The sequence below is a fragment of the Vulpes vulpes genome, chromosome 3 (assembly GCF_048418805.1).
Source record: "Vulpes vulpes isolate BD-2025 chromosome 3, VulVul3, whole genome shotgun sequence".
NCBI classification, from domain to species: domain Eukaryota; kingdom Metazoa; phylum Chordata; class Mammalia; order Carnivora; family Canidae; genus Vulpes; species Vulpes vulpes.
In genome coordinates, this window is record NC_132782.1 from 61210066 (window position 1) to 61231536 (window position 21471).

At 40.8% G+C, this 21471-nt stretch overlaps 1 protein-coding gene across 2 annotated transcripts in view; it reads left to right on the plus strand.

Annotated features, from left to right (window-relative positions):
- Nucleotides 1–603: 603 nt before the first annotated feature.
- The window catches only part of LOC140598236 (uncharacterized), a 128552-nt gene continuing 107684 nt past the window's right edge, over nt 604–21471 (plus strand). The window contains exons 1-6 of one of the 2 annotated variants that reach the window (XM_072752645.1): nt 604–1055; nt 5420–5534; nt 5690–5863; nt 7643–7746; nt 16422–16536; nt 16692–16865. In XM_072752645.1, the coding sequence (XP_072608746.1) occupies nt 793–1055; nt 5420–5534; nt 5690–5863; nt 7643–7746; nt 16422–16536; nt 16692–16865 (945 nt within the window). In that variant the 5' untranslated portion in view covers nt 604–792. The remainder of the gene's footprint in view (nt 1056–5419; nt 5535–5689; nt 5864–7642; nt 7747–16421; nt 16537–16691; nt 16866–21471) is intronic. The other variant, XM_072752646.1, reaches the window with a different exon arrangement.

Below are 21471 nucleotides of genomic sequence, written 5' to 3' on the forward strand. Positions count from 1 at the left end.
GAGGGGCGTCAGGGAGGGGCCTCCCCTGCCCGCACCTAACCTGCCGGTTCGAGGGCTCCGGGGGCTGACATTTGTATCGCGAAGCTCAGGTGTCTCGGGTCTGGGCCGCGCCAGGCAAGGAGAAAAATTAAAGATGTGGCGGTTTTCCAGAAAAAAAAAAAAAAAAAAAAAAAAAAAAAAAAAAAAAAGGATTATTCCTTCTCAGTTCTTTGAAGTTACTTTGAGATACATTTTTTTTCAAGATTATATTTATTTTCAAATGAGACATACAGAGAGAGGCAGAGACATAGGCAGAGGGAGAAGCAGGCTCCCTGTGGGGTGTGCGATGCAAGACTTGATCCCAGGACCCCCGGATCACGACCGAAGCCAAAGGCAGATGCTCAACCACTGAGCCACTCACAGGCCCAGAAAACTACATTTCCACACCTCAGAGGCTTTTGCAAATGTCCCCAAATGCTCAGTCATCCCACCAACTTCTGAAGGGAAGCCAGCCCAGCTCACAGGGGATCTCAGAGATTTGAGAGGCTTGGGCCTCCTGGCACATATGCTTTGGGCACCCTTGGCCACTGCCCTCTGTGCGCATGCGCAGGGATGCCAGCTTCTGAGGTGCGCAGGCGCGTTTGCATTTAGCACTGTTGCTAGGTTACACCGGTTCTGCCTCGGAAGATTCTAAGTCGTTGGGCTTAGTCCCTGGGACATTGAGGCGAGGCCCACTTGCCTTATTGCTGGCGCGGGAGTGTATCGCACTAGAGGCGGTGAAACCTGTGCCACTGAAGCCTGTTGGGCTTCATTATGGAAAAGAAATCTACAGCGCGGAATGGGTGGGGCGTGCTGCCCTTCGGCTTCAACCTCAGGCCTCTGAGGGTCAGATCGCCGCCTATGGCTACGACTGTTTCCGACTTCCACAGCCCCGGCCCCGGATACCACATCAGATATCAAGATCTCCGGGAAATCCACAGAGCTGTGTTTGACGGCGATGCAGAAAAAATGCAGGAGATACACCAGTTGCAGGTTTTTGGTTTACGTGACTTAAATCAAAGGGACAGGAAGAACAGGTAACAGGGCTTTTGAGGCGGGCGGGAGGAGGCGGGGCGGGCGGTAGAGGGGCTCATGACATTAAAAGCAAAAATTCTGGAGTTTGACTAAGCCACATTAAAAAAAAAAAACCCTCTGAATCAGAAAGTAAGATTAGCAAAATGAAAGAGAATGTACTTGCAAAATATTTACAACATATGTTTCGGAGAAAAAGAACATCTTCGTTTTATAGGATCGTTATTACAGGAATGAGATAGGGGCCTCTGGATGGCTGAGTCAGTTGGCCTCTTCTGACCTCCTCTCAGGGTCATGATCTCTGGGTCCTGGGACTTAGCCCCTGGTGAGGCTCCCTGCTCAGTGGGGAGTCTGCTTTTCTCTTTCCCTCTCCCCTCTGCTGGTGTTCTTAATTTCAAATAAATAAAATATTTTAAAAAGAGGCACAAAATCCCATTTTCCATCCCAAGCTTTGTGAAGATAAGGAATGATGTTACTTATACTACTTAGAATTTAAGTTGTTTTTGACTTTTCAGATAGTTTGGTGGTTAAGTGCCACATTGAAAAATAAGTATTTCCTTTAGCCATGAAGCTTATTGATGTAAAATATCTTTAGGAAATCATTAGAAATAAATAATATACAATATGGTATTCTCAGCACTATTTACAATAGCAGTGTATTAAGGAGTCACTTAATGGCCTGTATAAATAAATGGCAGTGTATCCATAGGCTGGACTACTATGTGACCACTGAATGTGGCAGAGATAATTGATACACATTAACATGCAAAGCTGTACTTTGGATCATTAAATGAGTGAAAAATTGTTTTGATGATACAAACATATGAGCAGACAATGGTTTTGAGTTAGCCAAAAAGATGTGCAAATATAAAATTAGTTATCTTCAAACATTTGGATTCTAAGTGGATTTTTCATTTTCTTAAAATCTGTGATTTCTAGAGGAAAGATACATAAAAATTCTAAGAAAGGTTTATTATCAATGAACTAATCCAGGAGAACAAGAATATGAATCTTGTGTAGACAAAAAATAGTTTCTACTTATTTACTTTAAAGAGATTTTATCGATTCGTTTGAGAGAGAGACCAGGCAAACAAGCAGCAGGGATGGTCAGGGGGACAACAAGCAGAAACCCATAGAGCAGGGTGAGCCTGATGATGTAGGGCTCGATCCCAGGACCGCAGCTCTATGACTTGAGCCGAAGGCAGATGCCTAACTGATTGAGTCACCTAAGTGCCCCTCTTTCTATTTAAAAAAAAATTAATAAAAATTGATGGGAGAGGCTTGGTATTTTCTGACAACCTTTAGCCTCTTCAGAACTAAGGGGAATATTTTTATCTGTATTGTAGGTTGTATTATGCATACATTAAATATATACATCTGGTTTTATTTATTTTTATTTTTTTAAAGATTTTATTTGTTTATTCATGAGAGACACACAGAGAGAGAGAGGCAGAGACACAGGCAGAGGGAGAAGCAGGCTCCATTACAGGGAGCCTGATGTCTCCAGGATCACACCCCGGGCTGCAGGCGGCGCTCAACCGCTGCGCCACGGGGGATGACCTATACATATGTTTTTATTATGTGCAACTTTATAACATCTAATAAGTAAATGGTTAATGATTTTATTTTGGTTAAATCCTTATAAAAATAAAAAGTAAAAAATATAAATGGTATTGCAAAACCTTATAGAATTTTTGTTGTATCCCTCTTCTGAAAAAAAAAAATTAAAAAATAGCAAATATAAATTTTATTGCTATTTCAAAAGTATGTTTACTTCACAAAAGTTTTCTTTAAAAATATTGAACTTTCCTGGTGCCTTGGTGGCTGTTTGTTGAGCATCAGACTCTTGATTTTGGCTCTGGTCATGATGTTAGGATTGTGGGGTTGAGCCCCCTGTTGGGCTCCATGTTCAATGGGGAGGGTGTTTGAGATTGTCTCCCTATCCCTCTGCCCTTCACCGCACTGATGCATTCTCTCTTTTTCCAAGAAATAGATAAATCTTTAAAAAGTATAGAACTCTCCAAATGAATTTTTTAATAATAAATTTATTTTTTATTGGTGTTCAATTTGCCAACACCCAGTGCTCATCCCGTCAAGTGCCCCCCTCAGTGCCCGTCACCCATTCACCCCCACCCTCCACCCACCTCCCCTTCCACCACGCCTAGTTTGTTTCCCAGAGTTAGGAGTCTTCATGTTCTGTCTCTCTTTCTGATATTTCCTACCCATTTTTTTTCCCTTCCCTTCTATTCCCTTTCACTATTATTTATATTCTACAAATGAATTTATGTATTCTTTCAGTCCATTTATTTCTCAGAGAAACCTGAACACAGGTTATATAGCAGACATAGTCTACTCAGGATCTTTTCCATTTTAAAAAGACTTCGGGGACTCCTGGGTGACTCAGTGGTTGAGCATTTGTCTTTGGCTCAGGGCGTGATCCCAGAGTTCTGGGATCAAGTCTCACATTGGGCTCCCCGTGAGGCACCTGCTTTTCCCTATGTCTGTGCTTTCTGTGTCTCTCATGAATAAATAAAATCTTAAAAAAAGAAGACTCCATGTTGCCCAGTATGAGCAAGATGAGAAATTTTATGTATTTAGGTTTTAAGGCTTTCATTTTTAAGTAATCTCTCTACCCAACTTGGGGCTGGACATGTAAGGACACATGCTCTACGGACTGAGCAAGCCAGGCACTCCTAAGATGAGAGATTTTATTTTATTTTGTAAATGATAAAAGATGCATTTACTCTAAAAAGAAAGAGAGAAGGTCATGGGAGGGGAGGAATAGAAGGAAAGCGTGGATCTCAAGCAAAATCCACCCTGAGCATGGAGCCTAATGTGGGCCTCTGTCTTAATGACCTTGAGATCATCCTGAGCTAAAACCAAAAGTTGGACGCTCAGTCAGCTGAGCCCCCCAGGTGACCCTAGGTGAGAAATTTTAAATGGAAGTATTAGGACTTAATCTCACGTGAAGCTTTTCCTTAGAATTTCCTGTCAAGGGAAAACATTTCTGAAGATCAGAAATTGTAAAAGATTACCTGCCCTTTTGACATTTCAATAATATTAAATACTAATATTGGTAATTGGAAATACTTAATTTCTATGAATCTAAACATTTTCTATTAATTAAAATGCTTAATAAAATGAGCTTCCCAGCACCTCCCCAAAAATAAAAGAGCTCTCCCCGTTTATTTGAATCCTGAGTTACTTTTGGCTTAAAATTCCTTGAAATTTAAAGTAAGGGTTGCTTTAAAAAAATGCTTTTGTTCTTTTTAGACCTCTCTTCTCATAATGCTTTCAACTACTGAAAATTATTTTAGTTCTTGAACAATGTAATTCCAGGCATAGGACTAGAAGTGCAACAGACCTGTTGTATATGTCATTATTTCACTTAAGGCACACCGTAGATTGTATGATGCCCCACTATTTATGTACCAAGAAGAAATTTTTAAAAATCATGCCAGTTAGGGATCCCTGGGTGGCGCAGCGGTTTGGTGCCTGCCTTTGGCCCAGGGCACGATCCTGGAGACCCGGGATCGAATCCCACATCAGGCTCCCGGTGCATGGAGCCTGCTTCTCCCTCCGCCTGTGTCTCTGCCTCTCTCTCTCTCTCTCTCTGTGACTATCATAAATTAAAAAAAAAATCATGCCAGTTATAGTTTTAAGACATTTTGAATTAGAAATTGAATTCCGATGTCAGAAATATTAAAAGGTGACAAAATGAGCATCTTGGAATCATTGAAATAGAGTATTCTTGCTCATCCTTAAACGTAGCTGCAAAGTAGGCATAATTGGATCATTTTACCTAATTGTAGTGGGTCTTTGTAAGTTGTAGCAATAGCTATAATAATATTTGTGCTAGGAACCAGTATTCTAAACGCTTTGCATGGATCCTCATTTAAGGATCGTGACAAGAGGTCTTGTGAGATAACTACCTTTTATTTTATTTATTATCGTTTCATAACCTCTGTAACCAACAGGGGTCTTGAACCCCTGGCTCCCGAGATCGAGTGACATGCTCTTCAGGGTGAGCCAGACAGGCGACCTGAGATAACTATTTTTATGCCCATTTTGTGGATGAGGAAATTGCGATAAGGCTAAGTGGTCACTGTGAAGCGACAGAGTTAAGTAGGAATCAAACCCAGGTTGAGCTGCCTCCTGAGGTCATGCTCTTCCTAAACAGATAGGCTGCTCTTTTAATAGAGCGGTGAATATCACTAATAAATATTGTACTTTCTTCCAAAGAAAACTAAATCTTTGTTTTGGAGTCATGAGAATAACATAGTATTTAACATTTACAATTCTATGAATTAATTTGAATGTTTTGAAAAGGTACACTGTAATTTCCTGACAAGTCCTTTCATGCTCACAGGACTCCTCTCCACTTGGCCTGTGCCATTGGCTCTGTCTATATGGTGAAGAAGCTGGTGAAGTGGGAATGCCAGCTAAACCTCCGTGATGGAGAAAACAGGACAGCTCTCGTGAAGGTGGGTGGTCACAGCTATGTCTGCCTGAGGTGGATTGGATTGAAGTCCTTGGAATGAACATTTGTTGCATTTAAACATAACTCATGGTGAAACTTGTGGCATGTTTCCTTTAAGTTCCCAGAATTTACATTCTGTTCTTGTTGTAATGCTAACAGGCTGTACAATGCCAAGAAGAGGCATGTGTAGATATTCTTCTCAAAAAACGTGCTGATGTAAATACTAAGGATTTCAAGGGCAACACCGCTCTCCATTATGCGTCCTATGAGGGAAATATCTCAATAGCACGGAAGCTGCTTTCCAGTAAAGGAGATATAGAGGCCAAAAACAAGGTACAGGTCAACTTGTTTTTACAACGTATTTGACATCATAAATAAATAAATAAGTCAGTAAAAAAATAAATAAATGTAGCTGCAAAAGGATATTTCACATGTATATGTACATATATTTGTACATAAGCACATATATATATGAAGACATCAACATTGAATTTTATACAGCAGGTCCTGTCATCATGAAAACACCTCCAAACCAAGGCAGAGGGAGGGAAAGAGAAAAGTAATGCATATAGAAAGGAAACATTCTGTCTGCTAGCTACCCTTCCACCCTAGAAAGAAAATCTTCACCTTAGTGCCTGGGAGCAGATGGTGCCCTCAGAGCCCACAAAGGATTGAAGGCCTAGAGGGGAGTGTGGTGATGATGGAGGCTGAATGCTGTGCAGGGGCTTAGGAAATGGATGCTTCTGGGGATGAGTAGGAGACCGTGACCCAGAGGAGTAGCTTGGGTGAATGTAAATGGGAGGAGAAAGCAGCAGGTTGTAATAGGCCTTGGGCGCTCTAGGCCCTAAGGTTCAGAAGATGAGAGCCAGGGGGATCAGGTCATGACATCGTACAGAGGGTATCTACTTGTGCTGGTAGCCACTCTGCCAGCCACGTATCACGTTGAGGCCTCCCATTCCGGAGAGTAGCTCCTGCTCAGCCTATGTAGTTCCTCAGTGGGGTGGTAGGTGTCCATGGGGAGCTGGTGCTGACCACACTTGCCAGTCTCCCTGTGCTTTCTTTGACGTGCATTACCTTCAGTCTCTGCCCTTGCAGAAACACTGTTGTGTGCCATAGATAGGGTCGATTTTTCATATTTGGAAGCTCAAGTATGTCCTGGATGAAAATATTTTGATATAATTGTCTAAGCTTTTGCTTTAAATAACAACTCTTTTTATTTTTGAAGATTGTATTTATATGAGAGAGAGAAAACCTGAGTAGGGAGGAAAGGCAGACGTAGGGGAAGAAGAGGTCTTCCCACTGAGCCGGGTAGCCTGATGCATGGGGCTTGATGTCAGGAGTGGGATCATGACCAAAACCAGAAGGTTTTGCTTAACCCACTGAGCCACCTAGGCTGACCATAATATTTCTTCCTTCCTACCTTCCTTTTTTTTTATTAAGGTTTTTCATTTATCCATTGAAATCAATAACAATACTTTAAAATTTACTACTATGTTTTAGAGAGTAGAGATACAGAGATAAAAAATAACCCCTCCCCTCTAGGGGCTTTTGGTTTAGATGGTGTGGAATAAAATAACTGGAGTATACCATGATATATATTGTGAAAAGAAGCAAAGATTCTTGGAGCCAGGCAATGTTTGAAGTGAGTTTGTGGAATGACTGCAGGTAATCTGTTGAAGAGGAAGAGGAGGTCTATTTTATTATTTTTATTTTACTTTTTAAAAAGAGTTTATGTTTTTGAGAGAGACAGAGAGCGAGCAAGCAGGAGAGAGAGCATGAGTGGAGGGGAGGGGCAGAGGGAGAGGGAGAAGCTGACTCTTTGCTGCAGAGGGAGCCCAAGGTGGGACTCCATCCTGAGACCTTGGGATCATGACCTGAGCTCATGAGCTGAAGGCAGATGCTTGACCAACTGAGCCACCCAGGCTCCCCGAGAAAGCCGTATTTTAAAAAGAAGGAGCAGGTGGTGAAACCATGGAGGGTTGAGAACGAAGGGGCTAATTTTATTTACTTTCTATGTTACGTGTTTAAGTTACAGGATCGTTCAGAATTTTTATGATTCATTATCCAAATATGTAATTTTGTAAATTATAAATTTTGTTTGCACTCCTACAGGATGGCCTCACACCACTTTTAGTTGCTGTAAATGAAAAAAAAGTGAAAATGGTGGAATTTTTAGTAGAAAAAGCAAATATAAATGCAGTTGACCACGCTAAAAGGTAAAGTTTTTTTTTTTTTTTTTTTTTTTTTTTGTGTGTGTGTGTGTGTCTGTGTGTGTGTGTGAATCTTAGTATTTGGTCAAGAGTGGTAACAATTTCTCAAGGCAGAAAGTTTAACTTAATAAGAAGAGTATAAGTATAGTGAAAAATGTCAGCATGTGATCGGTTAGCTAGAAAACAATTACTCTGACAGGATAAGGTGAAGAACATTGTATAGTATAATTCAGAATCCTTTGTAATATAGATTGATGTCATTTGCAATAGTTTTTTTTTCTGTATGATTTTACAGTAGCTAAAAGTGTTTCTTGTTAAAATTGTGAGTTTTATTTAGCTCAGAGCATGATGCCAGAGTCCGGGTATTGAGCCCCACATTGGGCTCCCAGCAGGGAGCCTGCTTCTCCCTCTCCCTATGTCTCTGCCTTTCTTTCTGTGTCTCTCCTGAATAAGGAAATATAATTGATAAAAAAACGATTTAGAGAGTCCAAGCAGAAACCTCTGAAACTGTCTCCAAGCCTTCATTTGGTAGGGTAAACCAAAAACAACCCTGCATCCTAGCAGAGATGCAGTGGGATAGTGCTAAAGGATGAAAGGCTGGTGAGCTCTATCACATTTCTGCTTGATTCACTAGTCTGGCCCATTCAGAGACTGGATAGATTGTGGCAAATATCTGTAGTTACTGTCAACTTAAACAAAGAGTAGTTCCAGTCATAGTTATTGTGCGCCTCTTATTGCTTCCAGAACAGATTGATAAGACGTCAGGTACATGGTATGTCACCACTGATTTGGCAAATGCATTCTTTTCTATTCTGCTAGTGAATCAGAAATAGGTCATATTCATAGAGTATAGGCAAAGTGTCCATTCATTTCATTTGCCTCAGCGTTTTATTAACTCATGGAGCTAGACCATTTGAACATCCCCAGAATACCTCATTGGCCTATCATATTGACACCATGCTAATTTGACATGAGGAGCAGTAAGAGGCTATGACGCTTTGGGCCCTTGGTAAGATGGCATGAATTGACATATCCGTGAAGTTTTGAGGCATCTAGTGGGCATGCCAGGATATTCCCGCAGGAGTGAAAGAAAAACTGCCACATTTTGAATACCTTTTCACAAAGTCAGAAACTGGGAGACGTCTTTGGGTTCTGGAGGTAGCATATTTTACACCACTAATTCTCAATGCGTTGGGGGTGGGGTGGTGGGAGAAGAATTCTGCTCCTCAGGGAGCATTTGGCAGTGTCTGGAGACATGTTTTTTGACATGTCAAAAGCTGTACGTACTTAATGTATCAAATTCAGTGAGTTTGTGGATAAGTATAGACCTCTGTGAAATCATCAGTGCCTTAAAGCCATAGTCCTACCCATCACCTCCCAAAGTTTCTTCCTGCTCTTATTAGTTAATTAATTAATTAATTGGTAAGAACACTTAACGTAAGCTCTACCCTCTTAGCAAAGTTTAAGTATACAATGCAGTATTATTAGCTATAGACACTGCTAACAATAGATTCGTCCGGAGACATTTCCGATCCTCACAACTGAGGACGTTGCTGGCATCTAGTGGGTCGATGTCAGGAGTGCTGGTAAACATACCCAAGAGAGGCCTCCACAACAATCCACCATGTCCATGGTACAAGGTTGGGAAACCTTGTCCTACATTGAGTACTCCTTTCATCCATACGCCTTGGTGAAACTAAAGAATGCAAGACTTCAGTGGTCTCAGAGCAGATGAATTGTGCAGCAGGTGCAGGCTGTGCTTAGGAGTCCTCACTGCTTTGGTCACAGGATCCAGTAGACCCTATGCTATTCGTGGTGTCAGTGGTGGGGAAAAGTTGTGCAGTGGATCTTAGGGCAAGCCCCTGTTGGAGAATCAGAGCACAGGCCCCTGGGGTTTTCTGATCTTGAGTCCCCATCAGAAGCTTGCCTGTAGAGGGGTCCTATGGGAGACAGAAATGACTTGGTTTAGTATTCCTTCTGTGCTAAGTCATTGTCTGGACACAGCCTAGCAGAGACACAAGGCCTTGGTGTGAGTGCTATGGTGGATATGAAAATGTAGCAGCTGTCTACATTTTGAGCTGCAGTTCAACTGTGCTCTCTGTGGTAGATCCTCTAGAAGACAAATCCAAAGAGTGCAACTCCCTGGCCTCTATATTAGTCTGGGTCCAATCAGAAGACAGATATGACATAGTATTTTAAACGGTGGAAGTAAATACAAAGAATTACTAAATGATGATGAGATAGTAATGAAAAGGTGGGACAGAGAAGTCTGAAGACAGTACCACAGAAGAGCTAACTTGGGAGGGGGGGGTCCAAAGTTGCTAAAGAAGGTGTGATTGCAGCACGATGGATGGCAGAGAAGTTTGAGTCCTGTATGTCTGACTTCCTCTGTGCATCCAATTACCAACCTCAACTCATTTGTGTCCCAGAGGGTTGTTCCTGTTAGCCTGGAGATTGAGCACTGGCCCTGGCCCACGTTCCGGTTTGCTTCCCTTCTTCTTCTTCGTCTTCTTTCATCTTCATCTTCATCTTTGTCGTCTTTGTGTTCTCCTCCTCCTTCTCCTCCTCCTTTCCTTCTTTTTCTCTTCTTTCTATCTCCTTCCTTTCTCCTCCTCCCTTGCCGCGCCCCCTTCACCAGCATCAGAAGTACTCTTCCCAGCTGTGCACTCCAGAGCATGCAGTCCCGGCCCCAGCCAGTGACCTTCCTAAAATGGATACCATGCCCCTAGCAAATGCTCTTGACACCCTACTCACTCTCTGCATCCAGTCCTTAGTCTTAACTCTGCTGTATCCCTAAGGGGTTTGTTGCATCCTTCTGCATGTGCATATGATACACTGGAGGCCTTGCACTGCTCTGCTGGTCGGTGGGCTCATTGTTCCCTGACCCTCTCTATACCTCCATTTATCAGACAGGACTCCCTGCACTCCTGAAGGGTAGTTCCTGTTTGCATGCTGAGTAGCACGGACTAGCTTTGGCAGGGCAACTCTGACGGCAGTTCCGACATCTCCTTCAATGAGACCTGAATCCCAGCCTTGGGATTTACCCATTTGGGCAATCTTTCTTGGGTAATCTTGCACCTTAGGGTATTTGGATTGCTTTTCTCATCTTTATAGTTGATCTACTGTTAAAGTTCATCATTTTTTATATTAAACGTTCCCTGTTGAAATTACTAAGTGGTTTGTCTCCTGTTTGGACCCTCACTGATACGCTATCCCTTCTTTTTGGAATGTGCTTCTCTCCCTCTTCACTGGCTAACCCCTATTCGTTCTTTAAGTTTTAGGTTTGATATCGCATCCATCCCTGACTCACTACTCTTATTTTTACATGACTCCGTAGGCCCTTTGTGCTCACCCTAAATGTGGCATTAAACTCGCCTCTACTCTGTGAACTCCGCAATGTCATGTTTGTTGTTCCCTCACTGACTCCCACAATGCCAGAATACAGGTTTTCTGATTTAATTTTGTGGTCCCTTTGAGGTGGTTCTCCCAGGTCAGGGATTTTTAGTAGACTATGGCCCAGATCATCCTCAACACACTGGAGCCCTCACATTCTCATCATGGTTTAATTATGACATAGTTTCAGTTTTCCTCAGGAGGTAGAGTGGACTGCAAGGGAAGAGATATCCAAAGGAATGAATAACCAGTTATGAAAAACTGTTGGTTGTTTTTAAAAGATTTTTATTTATTTGAGTGTGAGAGAACACAAATGGGGGTGGAGACAGAGGAAGGGGGAGAAGTAGACTCCCTGCTGAGCAGAGAGCTGGAGGCAGGGCAACCCCAAGGCCCCTGAGTCCTGACCTGAGCTAAAGAAGCCTTATTTTTATAAGATTTTATTTATTCACTCATGAACAACACAGAGGAGAGAGAGAGAGGCAGAGACACAGGCAGAGAGAGAAGCAGGCTCCATGCAGGGAGCCTGACGTGGAACTCGATCCCAGGACTCCAGGATCTCGCCCTGTGCCAAAGGCAGGTACTAAACCGCTGAGCCACCCGGGGATTCCCTTAATGAAGCCTTTTAATGGACTGAGCCAGCCAGGTGCCCCTATGGAAAGTGTGTGGTGAATTTCTTGGCAAGTCTTAAAAGGAGGAGACATTCATGACAGCCCTGAAGTAGAATTGGAAAACCTGAGCTAAGGGATTTGGTAAAGCATTCATATCTCAGTTGTTTTTCGTCATAAAACATACATTACTCTAACACTTTGTTATTTTCATTGGTGTAACTACCAAATGAGTATGCAGCAAAGTTGAACCAGGACATACATGAGAGTCAGATGGGGATGGGAGTTCTAATCAGGAACTTTCTAGAGGATGTGTGTTCTAGATCCAAAATTGTTTTCCACAGAAGTCTGGGAATTGGAAATCTTAGGTTTCAAGTGATTGTGAGAAAGTCTTTGGGGGATCCACCTAGCATTTGACCAAGGAACAAAGAAGCTCAGAGTTGGACTACCATATACTCTTTGAGTATCTCTGATCTATACAAAAACACTACAGTCAACCATAGTCTTCAACTTACCTGGAGTCCTGGTGTGGAGTTCCTGTCTCCTTATAGCCTAGTAATGCCATTGCCTCTCATCGCAGGTTGCATTAGGAAATGTCAGTCTTCTATTCAATTGTCACTACAGAGAGCCTCTACTGGTCTCATAAGTCACCCTGGGGAATTCTAAGGGGACAAAAGATAATTTTCCAGCTGGCACCTGTAAGAGACCAATGCTTGATGCTCATAGTTGCAATCATTCACACGCACCAATACCATTTGGTCTAGCTAAGCTGAATGGGGCCAAGAAATGGTTTCTTGTTGTTGTTCCTTTGTTTTTGTTCATTGCTCTTCCACCAATGAACATGATCTGCTCTGGAACTAGCCACCCTCTCAGAAGGGACCCTAGTGGTCTCCAGAGTTCTGTAGTTCATTCCAGCAGCAGTTTCTGAAGATGCAGACCCCCTTAGTTTCTAGGTTGCTCATTCCAAACTACTTCTTGTCAAATCATGCAACCTACACACACAAGATGGCACACACACAAAATGGCCTCTGAAATAAGTGCCTACACTTGTATCTATGCATTTGTCTTGCTGTAAAAACACACCAAAATTCCCAATTTTGCTGGTGCATCTTGTGCCAACAGTGGCTTCTGTTAGGTTTTGTTGGTCAATTTCTTTTTTTTCTGTTTTTTTTTTAAGTTTGTATTGATCTATTTGACAGAGAGAGAACAAACAAGGATAAGGAGCAACAAAGGGAGAGGGAGAGGCAGGTTCCCCACCGACCAGGTAGCCTGATATGGGGCTTGATCCCAGGACCCTCAGATCCTGATCTGAGCTGAAGGCAGATGCCTGACTAAGCCCCCACCCCCTCCCTTTTCTAAGCAGGCTATAGTCCCAACAGAAGGCTTAAACTCACAACCCCAAGACCAAGAGTTGCATATTGTATCAACTAAGCCAGTCAGGGGCGGCTCCTACTTTGGTTAGTCCTTAAAATCATTAACAAATGTAATAGGAATCTGGTGAGTTTGGGGGTACCTAGTTTTGTATTAGCTGTTGTCGTGGGTTTGCTCCTGCTTTTTTCTATCTGCCTCACCCACAATACCACGAGTAGTCCGGTTGTAATTAATTAATGGATCAATTACCACCACATTAAAAGGAGTTTCTGTAGACATTCGTATACAGCCTCTGTGTGTGTGTGTGTGTGTGTGTTTGTATCACGTACACATAAATATGAACAGCCTATCCTGTTTGTATTTTACTTGATTTTTTTTTTCAACCGCATCATACCATTCTTCGATGTAGATCTTTCTGGTGAAATCTTTCCCATCCAATTCGTGCCTTCCCTGAGTATCTTCGAGAAACTGCCAACTTTTGTTAACAAGCATGTAGTTTAAAATGTGCTTTACTCTCATTACCAAATAAATACACAGATATCAAAAGAGTGACCACTTAGAAGTTATAATGGGAAAATATATCATTTCATTAGAAAAAAGAAAAAGCCAGGATATAAATACATCCCGAAGTGTATGCAGGATTTACATAAGGTAAAAAAAAACCTCCTGGAAGCTAAGGAGGGATGTCAAATAAGACTTAAGGGCAAAGACATAACGTGCATCTAAATACAGTGATTCAGGGAGATTGATTCTGTTAACATTAATTGTCTTAACCTAATTACAAATTCTCTCCATGAATTCTTTAAATTTGGCATATTGATTAAAAATTCATCTCCAGTAACAGAGGTAAATATTGCCAAGAGAACACTGAAAGAGAAGATTTAGAAGGGGAACTATGGACCTGCATTGGATACTAAAGCATTTGTATAAAGCAGTTAAAATACTAGAGTACTGATTGATACAAGGCGACTGGTCAATTGAATCCATTGTAAAACCCAGAAAAAGAAAAACATAACAGAATTTATGATAAAGTGGCATTTTAAGCTAGGTGAGAAAAGATGGGTTATTTAGAAGAAGCAAATAGCTATTTTTTTAAACAGTTCTTAAATGTTGGGGCGTGGGCGCCTGTGTGGCTCAGTTGGTTAAGCCTCTGTTTATTTTTATTTTTTGTGTTTGTTGATTTTAGCTCCTGTTCCTCCATCTCTCTCTCTCTCTCTCACCCTCTGTCCCTCCCTCTCTCTCAGAAAAAAAAAAAAAAAACTTAAATGTTGCACCACACTGCAAACTAAATCTTGGATTGATTAAAGATTCAATTGGGGAATAACAGCAAAAAATAAGAATAAAGAAAATGTAAACGTAAGGCTGGGCCAAATGGGAGGATTATGAGGCATGCAGAAACGGGTTTTCATTTCATCTAGGGAATATGAATTGTTCTCCCCTTGTGAGCTTGCACTTGATGATACATGTCTCCCTCTCCCTCTGCCCTTCACCACACTCATGTATTCTCTCTTTCTCAAAGAAATAGATAAATCTTTAAAAACTATCGAACTCTCCAACTGTATTTATTCTTCAGTCCATTTATTTCTCAAACAGAACCTGAACACGGGTTATGTAGCAGACATAGTCTACTCAGGATCTTTTCAATCTTAAAAAGACTTCATGTTGCCCAGTATGAGCAAGATGAGAAATTTTATGTATTTAGGTTTTAAAGCTTTCATTGTTAAGTGTAATCTCTCCACCCAACGTGGGGCTTGACGTTTCAGGACACATGCTCTACTGACTGAGCCAGCCAGGCACTCCTAAGATGAGAGATTTTATTTTATTTTGTAAAAGTTAAAAGATGTATTTATTTTAAAGAGAGAGAGAGGGTCATGGGAGAGGGGAGGGACAGGGGGAGAGAGAGGAACCCAAGCAAACTCCACCCTGAGCATGGAGCCTAATGTGGGGCTCCGTCTTATGACTTTGAGATCCTCCTGAGCCAAAACCAAAAGTTGGACACTCAATCAACTGAGCCACCCGGGTGCCCCTAAGGTGAGAAATTTTAAATGGAAGTATTAGGACTTAATCTCACCTGAAGCTTTTCCTTGGAACTTCCTGTCAAAGGAAAACATTTCTGAAGATCGGAAATTGTGAAAGATTACCTTTACCTGCCCTTTTGACATTTCAATAATATTAAATACTAATATTGGTAATTGGAAATACTTGATTTCTATGATTCTAAACATTTTTCTATTAATTGAAATGCTTAATAGAATGAGCTTCCCCACATCCCCCCCTCCAAAAAAAATAAAATGAGCTGTGCCCGTTTATTTGAAATCCGAGCTTCCTTTGCTCAAACTTCCTTGAAAACCAAACTAAGAATTACTTAAAAATATTCTTTTGTTATTTTAGTCTCTTTTATCCGTAATGTGCTTTCAACTACTGAAAATTATTTTAGTTTTTGAACAATGTAATTCCAGGCATAGGACTAGAAGTGCAGCAGACCTGTTGTATATGTCATTATTTCACTTAAGGCACACCGTAGATTGTATGATGCCCCACTATTTATGTACCAAGAAGAAATTTTAAAAAATCATGCCAGTTATAGTTTTAAGACATTTTGAATTAGAAATTGGATTCCGATGTCAGAGATATTAAAAGGTGACAAAATGAGCATCTTGGAATCATTGAAATAGAGTATTCTTGCTCATCCTTAAACGTAGCTGTAAAGTAGGCATAATTGGATCATTTTACCTAATTGTAGTGGGTCTTTGTAAGTTGTAGTAATCGCTATAATAATATGTGTGCTAGGAACTAGTATTCTAAACGCTTTGCATGGATCCTCATTTAAGGATCACGACAAGAGGTCTTGTGAGATAACTACCTTTTATTTTATTTATTATTACTATTGTTTTGTCACCTCTATAACCAACAGGGGTCTCGAACCCCTGGCTCCGGAGATCGAGTGACATGCTCTTCAGAGTGAGCCAGACAGGCGACCTGAGATAACTATTTTTATGCCCATTTTGTGGATGAGGAAATTGTGATAATGCTAAGTGGTCACTGTGAAGCGACAGAGTTAAAGTGGGAATCAAACCCAGGTTGAGTTGCCTCCTGAGGTCATGTTCTTCCTAAACAGATAGGCTGCTCTTTTAATAGAGCGGTGAAGAATCACTAATAAAAATTGTACTTTCTTCCAAAGTAAACTAATTCTTTGTTTTGGAGTCATGAGAATAACATAGTATTTAACATTTACAATTCTATGAATTAATTAATTTGAATGTTTTGAAAAGGTACACTGTAATTTCCTGACAAGTCCTTTCATGCTCACAGGAGTGCTCTGCACTTGGCCTGTGCCAATGGCCATGAAGATATGGTGAAGCTCCTGGTAGATCGGAAATGCCAACTAAACCTTCGTGATAGTGAAAACACGACCGCTCTACTGAAGGTGGGTGGTCACAGCTATGTCTGCCTGAGATGGATTGGACTGAAGTCCTTGGAATGCATTTGTTGCATTTAAACATAACTCATTGGTGAAACTTGTGGCATGTTTCCTTTAAGTTCCCAGATTTTACGTTCTGTTTCTTGTTGTAATGCTCATAGGCTGTACAATCCCAAGAAGAGGCATGTGTAGATATTCTGCTGAAACACGGTGCTAATCCTGATCTAAAAGACAACAAGGGCAACACTGCTCTCCATTATGCGGCATTAGGGGAGAATGTCACAATAGCACAGAAAGTAGTTTTAAGGAAAGGAAATACGGAGATCAAAAACAAGGTACAGGTCAACTTTTTTTAACAACGTAATTTACAAAATAATTAAATAAGTAAATAAGTAAATAAATAAAAATAGCTGCAAATGTTTTTTCTTGTATATGTACACATATATGTACATAGGTACATATATATATATGAAGACATCGGCACTGAATTTTATACAGCAGGTCCTGTCATCCTGGAAACAACTGCAAAACCAAGGCAGGGGGAGGGAAAGAGAAAAGTAATGCCTGAAGAAAGGCACCATTTTGTCTGCTAGCCACCCTTCCACCCCAGAAAGAAAATCTTCCCCTTAGTGCCTGGGAGCAGATGGTGCCCTCAGAGCCCACAAAGGATTGAAGGCCTAGAGGGGAGTGTGGTGATGGTGGCTGAGAGCTGTGCAGGGGCTTAGGAAATGGATGCTTCTGGGGATGAGTAGGAGACCGTGACCCAGAGGAGTAGCTTGGGTGAATGTAAATGGGAGGAGAAAGCAGCAGGTTGTAATAGGCCTTGGGCGCTCTAGGCCCTAAGGTTCAGAAGATGAGAGCAGGGGGATCAGGTCATGACATCGTACAGAGGGTATCTACTTGTGCTGGTAGCCACTCTGCCAGCCACGTACCACGTTGAGGCCTCCCATTCCGGAGAGTAGCTCCTGCTCAGCCTATGTAGTTCCTCAGTGGGGTGGTAGGTGTCCATGGGGAGCTGGTGCTGACCACACTTGCCAGTCTCCCCGTGCTTTCTTTGATGTGCATTACCTTCAGTCACTGCCCTTGCAGAAACACTGTTGTGTGCCATAGATAGGGTCGATTTTTCATATTTGGAAGCTCAAGCATTTCCTGGATGAAAATATTTTGAAATAATTGTCTAAGCTAATTGCCTTCGGCTCAGGGCATGATCCCGTGGTCTCCCGAATCGAGTCCCACATGGCACTCCTTGAATGGTGGAGCCTGCTTCTCCCTCTGCCTGTGTCTCTGCCTCTCTCTCTCTCTCTCTCTCTCTCTCTCTCTCTCTCTCGGTCTCTCATGAGTAAATAAATAGAAATCTTAAAAAAACAACAACTGGAGAAGAAGAGGAAAGAACACAGTATAGTATTTTGCAGCTATAGCCACTTAGGTAAGAGTCTAAACTCTTATTGCAAATCTAGAATGTCTTGATGGGAAGGAAGTAAGGAGTGTGTAAATAATGGAATCAAGTTGCATTTTGAGTTTACTACTCCTTGTTCTACCACTAGCCATGGAAATTGAATGCAGGTTTGATAAGTGACTCATTTCTGTTTTTGGCTGAATCCTTCAGTGATAGGGAGAATTGGCCACGTAGGTGAAAGAGGAGACTGACATGGTTGTGTACTGTACTAGTTCTCAGCTAGACTTGTGCTGGTGAATCACAGTCAACTAGGGAACTTTAAAGAATTTACAAGCCAAAACTGTCCCGTGAAGATTTCGACAGAGTGAATCCAATAACGTGTGTATGCAGAAATTTGGAAATAGTTTTTTGAGATTCTGATACAACTCTTGGCTAAGAACTACTGAATGGGTAGGTATACATATACAGATTTAGAGATGTAAAAAAAAAAACTGATATTTGATACTGGCTACTTCCTTCCACTCTCTCCAACATTAGCGTTTCATCTGTCTGTATCTCTTTGAGAATTAAAGATGAAAATTATTGGTCATCTCTGTCGGCTTGAAAAATAATTACCTTTTCTTCCAACTATCAGTCATTCACCGGCACCCAGATGGGAAGTCTTTATGAGTAGTCTTTTAATAAGTAGAGTCTGACCGTTTAAAGATTTTACATGTTTTGCTACCATTCTGATTATTATAAGCAGGGTTTTCCCAATTGCAGCAGTAGAAATCCGTGAATCTTCTTTTTTAGTTGAAGTCGTGCGATAGACTATCTTAGGATGTCTTTCAAATTCATAGGGCCCTGGCATAGTCACTACTGTGTTAAACATTCAGCATGTAGTTAGTGACAATACAGATGGTAATTGTTTTAATAACTTTGCTTCAGCATTCCTCTGAACTCCTGTCTGTTCGGTTAGCAATCTGAGGGAAGTGAATACAAATAGATTGTAGTTGAAACAAGCATTGGAAAATTCTGACAGTAGGTGTTAATGAGTCTTCACAGCAATTTTCCTTAGAAGGTGGGGCCTAATTTGTTGGTAAAACATGATCCTGTTGCTCTAGGAAAGGTTTGATGTCCAAGTATTTGTTTTACGCACAGGCATTGGAAACAGTCACAGCAAATAGAAAAACACAAGTAGGCTATAGACTAAATGTGGCTCCCGGATGTATTTAGTTTCCACTGTCAGTTGAGCTAACATTTAAAATTATGACACGCATGTAGAACTCTGGATTTTGAGCTTTTCTTATAGATCACTTCTGGTACCTTCAGCGCATGCTGCTGTTTGGTATGCTTTGCAGAGGCTGTCCCTTTATATGAGGCGTGTGTCTCCAGTTTGCTCGTGTCCCCGACTAGGTTCTTCACTGACTCGTGTCACCTGCTTTGCCTCCATAAGCATTGAGTTTACAATTACTGTTTTATGGTATATGTTGACAAAGATTTCAAGATTTTCAAGACACTCCATATTAATTTATAATATATATTTTGTATTTTATGTTAATTTCTTAGGATTGGGATTGAATTTTCTGTTTCTTCGTCTCCTTATTTTTTTCATTACTTTATTCAGTAATTGAAGAGAGACACACAGAGAGAGGCAGAGAGCTAGGCACAGGGGGAAGCAGGCTCTCTATGGGGATCCTGATGTGGGTTCGATCCCAGGACCCTGGGATCACCATGCTCAACCACTGAGTCACCCAGTGCCTCAGGATGAATTCTAAGTTAGGAATTGAAAGTCGTTTTTTTGAAAACCATTTTTTCTTTAAATGTACAGTAATCATGTTCCTTTTGGAATATCTGCGAGCCATATGAGGTTAATCCTGGTTCTCCTTGGATAGATTATGCATATTTAAGACAGTATTCTCTTTCTCCTTGGTATTATTCCCTAAATACGCAATTTTTATAGTAGGTTTTATTATACTAAAAATAATCCATATAAAGCAGTATTAGAATTTTTGAATAATAGTTTTTTCTTAAACTCAGTTTGCCAACATGTAAACACCCAGTGCTCATCTAGTATTAGAATTTTTATTGTTAAGTCATGACATTTTTTCCCTGATTTACACTTAGTCTAAATTATAAAATAATCATAAAAAGCAAGGATAATATAAACTAGAATACCAACAGTTTTTTTTAGAAGTAGATGTGCCTTAGGTTCTCAGAATGAGTATAGTTGAGAATAAAATCTCATTGACTTATTTTACTTAGCATAATACCCTAACTCAGTCAGAGAAAGACAATTATCATATGATCTCATTTATATGTGGAACTTAAGAAACAAGACAGAGGAGAAGGGAAAGAAGAGGAAAAAGTTAAACCAGAGAGACTGAGGGAGACAAACCATATGAGATTCTTAATCATAGGAGCCAAACTGAAGGTCACTGGAGGGGTGGAGTGGGAGGATGGGATAACTGGGTGATGGACATTAAGGAGGGCACGTGATGGAATGAGTCTTGAGTGTTACATAAGACTGAGGAACCACTGACTTCTACCTCTGAAACTAATAGTACGCTATATGGAAATGAATTTGAATAAAAGGGTAAAAATGAGAAAAATCTCATACTGAGCTTTCTAACAGTTAAGATAAAACTTTATCGTGGTATAATAGGAGAAAGTCCAAGGATTATTTATTTAGTTATTTATTTTTAATATTTTATTGTTTTTATTTTTTATTTTAAACAAAAAAAAAACCAATTTTTTATTGGAGTTCAATTTGCCCACATAAAAAATAACACCGAGTGCTCATCTCATTGTGTGCCCACCTTAACCAAAGATTATTTAGTATTAAGTGGTCAAAATTCATTTGAAGCTTGTTTCTTTTATTTTTATTTTTTTACTTTTGTTTTTAATTTTTAAAAGATTTATTTACGTATTTTAGAGAGACAGCACACACATGCACAGGCTTGTGGGGGTGGGGGAGGCGGAGAGAGAGAGAGAGAGAGAGTGTCTTAAAGAGACTTGGTGCTGAGTGCCAGGGGAGCCCCGAATCCAACGTAGGGCTGGATCCCACGATCCAGAGATCACACCTGAGACAAAACCAAGAGTCACTCAACTGGCTACGCAACCCAGCTGCCCTGAAACCTAGCTGTTTTCATTCAGAGTCCATCTCCTTAGTGACTCATTTGGAGCTGGAGTGTTTTATGTTGACATCTGGGATCCCCATACCATTGAGAGATGAGAATCCAGCAAGTGTGTACAACCTGGAGAAAACCCTTACCTTTATTGGAAAGTTCTTAAAACTATATCCCTGGGAACTCTTATTTCTCAAGTATTAATGTTTGCTACAAAAGAAGGAATTGTCAAATGGGGATAAGCAAATGTAAATGGAGTTCATTTGTGCTAGTTGTATAGTGCAGTTTTGTAATATTTCACAAACCTAGATGATCATTGAATCTTTCTTTTGGGGCACAGTATCTCTTGCAAATCATGTGTTCTTTGGAATATAATTGAAGAAACACTACTCCGGAGATCTCCATTAAAATCAATAACAATACTTTAAATATTTACTA